Here is an 8,766-nt window from a genome sequence, read left to right on the forward strand (position 1 = left end):
TGATAGGATGATAGTAGGGAAACAAACCCTTTGGGTTACATGGGACAGATTCATTGGACATGAACATTAAAAAGATCTAAAAAATAAAGTAGTCTATAGGAAAATGAATCAATAGAGATATTAACAATAAAAAAAAAATTATAAATTCCAAACAAACCTACTATATTTACTTTCAAATTAGAGATCCTCGAGAAATTTCCTTCTCCCAACATGTGGAGCAAAGCAAGTCCCCCTGAAGATCCATTCTTCTAATGCAACAACCACATTACTAGTAAAGAAAATCAGTCTTAAAGCTGCTATAACTCTGGTCATGAGTTATCTGGCTATTACATCTACTATAACTTAAATGATTAAATTAATCAATAATAAGTAATTAAAATGATTAAATTAATTAATAATTAAACTTATTAAACCTTAGTTTCTATATATAATATTGTACACTGTTATCTATATTTTATTTTGCAAAATTTGTATGGAAATCGATCTAGTAAAAAAATGTATTACATAGTTATGCTCAAGTTTTTCTCTGTGTATGTCTGGCCTTTCCTGGAAACCTCAGGTTTAGAGGCACTACTGTCTGAGCTGAACATTAGAGCTTACCACTAAACTAGGTTTCTTAACTATACGCCTTTTTACGAGTCTTATCATCTGTGTATAACCAATGAAATTATAAAAAATAAGTTTTCTTAGACAATTTAACAAGATTAGTTGTTAAAAAGTTGTGCCTAGTGAATTTATTCATGATTCTTTTTCTTAATAATACCAATTTTTGGTATAGCTCAGATTTGATGAAGTTAGACAGACCCATCCTAACATCACATTACATTATTTTCATGAAAAGGTTTATAATGTTGCTTCAAAATTTCAGAAATTTATATATTTATCTTTCCAGACAGACAAGTTTAATCATGATAAATACCAAAAACGTATGCAGTAGCTAGTAAGTCAAATTTATTATAACTGTAAGTTGCATAATGATCCCTTTTTGGATCCCAAAGAAAGGAACATATGGACCTGATCCCTTGGAGATTTTTCTGGACTATATCCACTACACAAATTAATTTACACCTGGAAAAAAATATGAAATTAATAGCATCAAGAAACCTTAGTCTGTTTAATTAATATACAATCCTTAATTTCTGCTTTAATTAGTCTGAAAACTTGGTAATTAAGTTATTCAATAATTGAGTTAATTGCATTACCAAGAATTGCATCAGTTAGGGCAAGCAATTTTTGGTTTTTATATTGTTTGGTTCGGTAAAAGTGGTGTAAAGTTATGACTGTGGAATTGATAGCCTTAGAGATTAACACTTTCAATGAGCAAAAACCACAAAATTTTCGCACTTTTTTTAGTATTTCAAAAACCTCCTAGCTAAAACATCCTTTAAAAAAGTGATTTTTCGCCAACCGAAAGAGCATAAATTGTCCTATAAAACTCACTGGTCAAGTATGTTTATGTTGCACTTATTACAGGTACTATAGTACTTAAAACAAAACTGAATTGCTAAAGCACATGTTTTGTCTAATTTCAATCCTACTTTGGATGGTTAATATTATCTATTATTTGTTTTAACAAATGACTTTAGAATTAATATTAAAACATGGGGAGAAGGATATTGAAATAGACCAACCAGATAATACCGACAGACAAAAGTAGTGAAATTTTTCACATTTGAACTGTATATTTTTCTGTTTCTCAATTTCGACAGTTTACAGAAAGTACTTTAAATAATATTTCTCAATATCAATATATTGCAATATTTTGAAATTTTTCTTTTTCAAAATTATGACAGAAATATAAAAATACTACAGCTTGCTCACATTTACACCCTGTTCTTAGCCATTGATTCAATGCTTGGTTGTTATAGAATAAAATTTACTTAAAATCAGGTAAATATAATGATTTTCGTTTGGTAGATTATCTTCCAAGAACTTAGGGATATAAGTTGAAGAATTACCTGTCGTAGTTGAGTGATTTGATTTTTGTTCGAATCTGGGATGCCAAGTCTTGACATAGCTGAGGAGCTTCCTCATGATTATAATAGAACTGACTAACACCTTCAGTAATAATATCTTCCAGAAGTTTATGAACTTGGTTAGGCTTAAATGGATTCTTTGGTTCTAGTTTGTGACGGTTCCTCAATTTCATCTGTACAACATATGTTTCTCTGTTACATATTTTATTTATATCTCAGTATATTCATACAAGCAGTTATATACTTTCAAAGAAGCATTTTTATGGAAGTATAGAAACAAAACAACTAAAACGATGTATATACATATTATATATATATATATATATATTGCGTGTTATATATTAGGTGTTATTACGTTTAGTGTATTTATTATGTATATCATTAAGTATATGTTATAATATTATTGTGAATGTTAGTATTAGTAAGTAAGTATAGTGGTACCATTGGAAAGGATTCTTAGAGGATATGAGAAGGTGGAGGGAAAGTTGCATTGTGAGCGTAATGTGTTAACTTTTATTAAATAGACACGGTCAATCAAGGATGTTCCAATATACCTTTATTATTTCCAACTTCCACAGCACTAAATAAAGAGACTGTAGTTCTAATGAATCTTTATACCTTTCCATAAAAAAAGTAAAATAAAAAGATTTTTCTTCTTATAAAAGTATCCTAGAAGATTGGCAGCCTTTATCAATTGTTTTCTTGTAACTTGACCCGATTCATCTCAGGTTACTTAATTACTAGTTCTTGAGTTATTTATATCGCGTTACCAGTATTTTCTTATCTCATGAACAATTAATAGCAATAACAATATTATTTCAAAATATTAATTAAGCAATAATAATGTAAATATAAATATTAAGCATTAGTTAATAGCATGGGGGTCAGAGTAACAACTTTTTTTGGGGGGGGGGGGGGGGGGAGGGGAGTAAAATAAAAAATTCCCTAATAATATTGACCAGATTTTCCCAACTGTCCCAGGTGGTCTGGGGAGCATCCCCCTTATATTTATAATATATGTTTTATTTATGCCTAGAGTTCTTTGTTAACGAAGTCTGCGTACACGCTTAAAAATCTTTTAGTTGGTATAAACTTACAAATTAAAATGGTTTTAATTTTTTTTAATATTACTGCAATTTTCAGAGATTTTTCCTTTCAAATTCCCCATCAAGCTCTGCCGTTTAAATATGTGAATACTTTAATTTAAAATGTTCTAATAGGAATTTATGTTATCAGAACTTTTATAATTATTAATTTTATATAACAATGTGTTATATAATATTATATCTAATAACAGACTGATTAGTATGTTTTGTCTTACAACAACCCAATATATTTGGTTAGCGCTGCTTATAAATTAAGTCTCTCAAAAGGCTACTGCAATAAACGGATTGACGATCGCCGCGAAACAGACGTGGGGACTAAAAACACAAGAGTTATATACGAAGGTGCCATAGTTCCGAAACTTCTTTATGCGGTACCCACCTGGAAATCAGGAACTACGAAAATAATGAACCTCAGAAAGCTGGAAAGATTCAAAGGCTAATTGCAATGAAGATCACTAAAGCTTTTCATACATCTCCTATGACGCTGCCTGCAGCTTAACAGGAATTTTACCGATAAAATAAAAAATAAAACAAGTGACGACTCTTTATAAAATTTAAAAAAACAGAACTATAACTACAAAGATATCGGACAAAACAGCATTGAAATAGAAGAAAAAGCTAAACAATGGATACATCTATCATTGCAAGCCAAATTAACACAACATATTGAAGGCATAGATAATTCAAACTTACTAACAATGGATATTTATTCTGACGGAAGCAAACATGAGCAGAACACTGGATATGCTTTTACTCTACAACATACTTATTATGACAAACAACACAGACTTGGCCCACATTGATCTAACAATCGAGCCGAAAAATTAGCAGCAATTAAGGCCACAGACTACATACTTAGATGGGTATCTATCTACTTTGATCACATAATATTTACATCGACAAAAAATATTAATAGACTCTAAAAAAAATCCGAAAAACCACGACTTACCGAGGCAATAAGACACAACATAATCAAAATTATGAATAGAAATATTAAAATTTTGTCACAATGGGATAAAGGTCACAGTGGGGTCTACTGTAATGAAAGAGCCGACAGCTTGGTCAAATCCTTGCTTCCCATCGACTGCAGTTCAGTTCCCTTATCCTACATTAAAAAATCCATAAGAACGGACCTAATTGAGGACTGGGACAGGTGCTGGCAACTTTCGACTAAAGGACAACCCCTTCAAAAGTACATACCTTACATAACTTCTCAAAGTTAGAACAAAATAAAAAGTACACATTACTAACTGACAGAATATGGACCGTCCAAACACTACTTTAAGAGATTTCACATAACTAAAACTGATTTCTGTAATTGCGACGGACAAACTTTCAATCACATACTTACATCACATACTTTATGCACCCTGAACGAACAAAAAAGGTTCAATTTAGTATAAACCTGCATAACGCACGGAGATACAGGGGCACTTAAGCAATCTCAAATCTTCGAAAAATACAGAAAAGAGCTGGTGCACTTAATCTCAAATATAGATTAAGCCGAAGTGTGATCATCACATGTACCACAATTGTACCTCTTATATAATAACAATTAATTTAATTATGTTTTGATCTAGTTCAATATTTAATTACACATCAGCACTGTATTTATTTTTATTATCCATATACTTTTAATTCTTGTTATCCATTGTATTAAATAATTAGTTGCCTACTCCAACCACATGTTCTAATTGCATCATTTTAGTTATAGTATTTTATACTTCATTTGTTTGTTTTTTTCGTTTCTTGTATCTTTTCCAATCTTAACATCACAGTACATCCATACAGTATGCGGTTTCGCATGGAGTATGTACACTTTTTTAAATAAACTCCTCCTACATAGGGTTACTATGCAAGAGAGAGAGAAAAAAAAATAAATAAAAATATATATATATATATATAGTCAAATCAAAGCTAGATATAAACGTTATGAGTTATTCCTTCGGTTGGCAAAATTTTTAAACGTAAACGTTCGTTATAATTTGACATGCATGTAGACAGTGGTATGAAATTTGAAAGTTCACTTATTTCCACATACATACCAAAAAGTTAAAATATTTGATAATTTCTAAAAAAAATACTGATAATTTCTTCTTATTTTTAAGGCAATATTTAAAGAACACTCCAATTGACTGACCACACTAAGTTTGTAAGTCATATAAGAGAAATCTGTTGGTAATAATTATAAACTATGGGTGAATTGAGTAATATCTTACCCTAGTTCGCTGGTTAAAGTCTGCTACCAGTTCTGTTTTGGTACTGGCTGGAGCAATACTCAGTTTCCTAAATTTTTTATCCATATTGTGTGGCATGTAAGCTGGTTGCCATAGGGAATTGTCAATAACCTCCATTCAACCCATCCCTTGCTGTATTGATACAGCGGAAAAAAAAACCTAGCTTGTTTATTTTTAATTTCATTTAAATAAATGTATTTCCCCTGTTAATCATTTGTGTGTTAAGGTAAAAATATATTAATTTTTAAGAGAACGAATGAGAGATTTTTATTCTCTTACAGTACAGGTAATTTTAATAAAATAAGAAAAACAAATATAATAATTTTTAATTAGTTTTTTATAAGTAATATAATTTTTTTTTTTAATCTATGTTTTATTACCGTTAAATTAATAAAACACAATTATAATAAAATAAAACTACTAAGACAAAGTTGTGAATTCCGCAATATATTTTAAATTTCACAACCAATTTAAATGTAAAAAAAAAGTTTCGGTAAGATGACTAGTGATTAAAAAAAAAGAAGAAATGTTTTCTTACATTATCTAAACGAATGTTTGTATGAGAAAGAACTTTAAAATAATAAATATTCCTTCATGTATCCCGCATTTGTTCGAATGTAGTTGACACCTAATACAGTCGACCGCTTTTTCAGAGAAAAAAAATACAGAGAGGGAAAAATGAACTATATATTAAAAATGAACTATATTTAAGATTTTAAATCTACATTAAAAATATATTAAATTATAATAAATCAATTTATAAATTTAATATACATATTTCAAAAAGAAACAAATATTCTTAAATCAGGTATTACAAAGATAAATATTATCTTAACATTATAAAAATATTATAATGAATTTTTGAAATCAGGCCAAGGGTACTTAAAAAACTTAGAAGGGTACTTAGAAAACTTAGAATTAAGTTTTCTAACGTTTAAAACAAATGTTTGATTAGTAGTTCAATGAAAACATGTTTTATTTTGTTCCTTTTCGAGGAACGATTTTATTTTAATAATTATTCAATGAGTATTAAGTAGGTTTCAATGGAGAGGATAATGAAAACGTATCTGTTTGGTCTTTTGGTTGATTTCCGAGCTCCAATTAAAATTGGTTCAACATTTCCATGTGCTTTTTCAATCTTTTTATTTCTTCTTTGACTTACATCATTATGTTAGTATTCTCAAGTAATAATTTTAAGTACCGTTTACGTCAGCTATTCTTCTGTTTTGGTTCTAAGTAATCTATATTTTCGTTCTTGGGGCAAATTTGGCAGTGCCCCTCCAAAGTTAATCTGGTTCAAACTGAGTTACAGATCGGTCATGATCCACGGATTATAGCTGCTTAGGACCAGCAGGCGAAAGAGATCTTATATTCCTTTGCTTGATGTCAAAATAACAGATAATAATATTAAAAAAAAAAAAAAAAAAGCGCTAAAGAAATATAAGAGAATAAAAAGTTACAAAATATAGGTTGAGTTATACTTCTACCGAAATAAAGCATTAATGGTTAATTAATAAGTCAAGAATTTATACTGGCGGCCAATACATGAGTATAATTAAATTGAGCATTGGAGAAAATCAATATTTATAAAATTAGTTATTTATAAAAGATATTTGGAGTTTAATGTAAAGTTATAATAATTTGTTTAAAATTAGAGATTATTGCAGTAAATTCTATTTTAATTTTATATAAAGAGATATTTCACAAAAAATAATGAAAGGGTTTTATAAGAGGTAATATTAGAAAGATTCAGGATTAGACGTTTCTTTAATTGATTTATTGCTTAATAAATGTTTCATTAACTATAGTATATTTTATATCATTATTCCAGTTCTGTTCCAAATGTAATTGCCAGGTAAATAAGGTATCATTTTTATTACTTAAATTAATTATGAGAGTTGTATTATTAATTAGTAATGTCTCCTCTAGTAAAAATCTATGTGTTAAGGTAAATAATTGACAATATAAAATTATGTCAACCTTTAGGGACCAAAATGCTCCTTTACAAACAAGCCAAAGTTGAGTAATTGAAGTTAATATTATTTAATAGTTATTAGAGGAGTATAATTTTTTTAGTAAAAAAAAAATTAATTAAATATATATGTTTTTTGTGTAGAGGCGTCCTAGGTTCGCCATCGCCAGGTGGCTTCTATGATTAGTTTAGTTTAGTTATTAGTTTTATTGATAATATAAACAATAATTTAGTATTCACAGATTTTGACAATTTTATTTACACTTATACTAGATAATGACTAATACTGTGATATTATCAAATCTTGGTAGAAATGATTATATTTGAGCTCTTCCAGGGGGCGCTGGCGAGCTGAGTAGATTCTTACTAGGTACCAATGTTGCCTTGAGTATTAACGTTTCTATAGAATGATAATTTTGTATCCCCTCATTTAGAACAGAATTTTTCAAATCTGTGATGTTAGTACGAATAATGTACGAAAGACTCTTCCAAAATGTGTTATTTTGACTTTTATTAAAATATTATTTTTATTTAAATTCAGATATGCATCCTTTTTTACTAAGGAGTTAGGTTAATTCCAACAACTTAGTTGTGTTTTTTTAATCCATATTCCAGCGGTAACATGAATCGATTATGTACGCTTTCGATGTTCATATCGATCGTATTGGATATTAATTAGTTAAGAATTTTTTAAAATAAATAATGGTTAAGTAAATTTATCAATTGTTGATTGTCACTGTATTAAAAAAAAAAAAAATTGAAATTTTATAATATTGAAGTAATTGACGTACTTTGAGCTGTATATTATAGTTTGGGATCATCCTGTTCATTTATATTATAATTTAGTTCAAATTAACAGCTGTGTCTTCCTAAAGGGCCAGTTTTCCAACTGGAAGCAGTGATAAAGTCAAGCAGAAAATAAATAGAAACAGGCATTTTTACCTCCAGAGAGTTGTAACAATTAATAAAAATGAAAATGTAAAATATCTATTAAAATAATAAGATAAATAAGAATTTTTCATCATGAGCGTTTTGGTTATAAAATTGTAGTGTTTTTTTGTTTTTTTTGTAAAATTTTGCATGATGTGAGCTTACTCAAAATGAATCTAATGTATCATCCTCTTACACCAGCCATCTCTACCATTTCATGATTTATATCAAATGATTGGTTATAAATTCAATTGAAAATTTGCAATTAAATAGCACACAATTTTTTTTCTTTTGGAATTCTTCTATTCAAAGTGTCCTTTTAGAAGAGAAAGAAATTTATTCAATCATGCTGCTCAAATACATCGGGTTGCTACATTACACAGCATACTGATCAATCCGTGATCGGACATATATAAATTTATAAATTACATTTTTTTGATATGATACAATATAATAGAAAGATAACATTTTTTTTTCCCACAGTATTATTTTACAATTAATATCAGTCTACAAACTAAATACAAGCTTTTCAATTTATTTCTTTT

At 28.6% G+C, this 8,766-nt stretch overlaps 1 protein-coding gene across 1 annotated transcript; it reads right to left on the reverse strand.

Annotated features, from left to right (window-relative positions):
* Nucleotides 1-869: 869 nt before the first annotated feature.
* LOC106685478 (dynein light chain Tctex-type 5-B) lies at nt 870-5,403 on the reverse strand. The gene is made up of 3 exons (XM_067053474.1): nt 5,302-5,403; nt 1,959-2,149; nt 870-1,068 (listed from the first exon to the last, which is right to left on the reverse strand). Exons 1-3 carry the CDS (start codon nt 5,395-5,397, stop codon nt 903-905), a joined length of 453 nt encoding a protein of 150 aa, XP_066909575.1. The 5' UTR covers nt 5,398-5,403; the 3' UTR covers nt 870-902.
* Between the last annotated feature and the right edge of the window lie 3,363 nt (nt 5,404-8,766).

Source organism: Halyomorpha halys, unplaced genomic scaffold (genome assembly GCF_000696795.3).
Source record: "Halyomorpha halys isolate HHAL.00 unplaced genomic scaffold, Hhal_1.1 Scaffold700.1, whole genome shotgun sequence".
Taxonomy (NCBI): domain Eukaryota; kingdom Metazoa; phylum Arthropoda; class Insecta; order Hemiptera; family Pentatomidae; genus Halyomorpha; species Halyomorpha halys.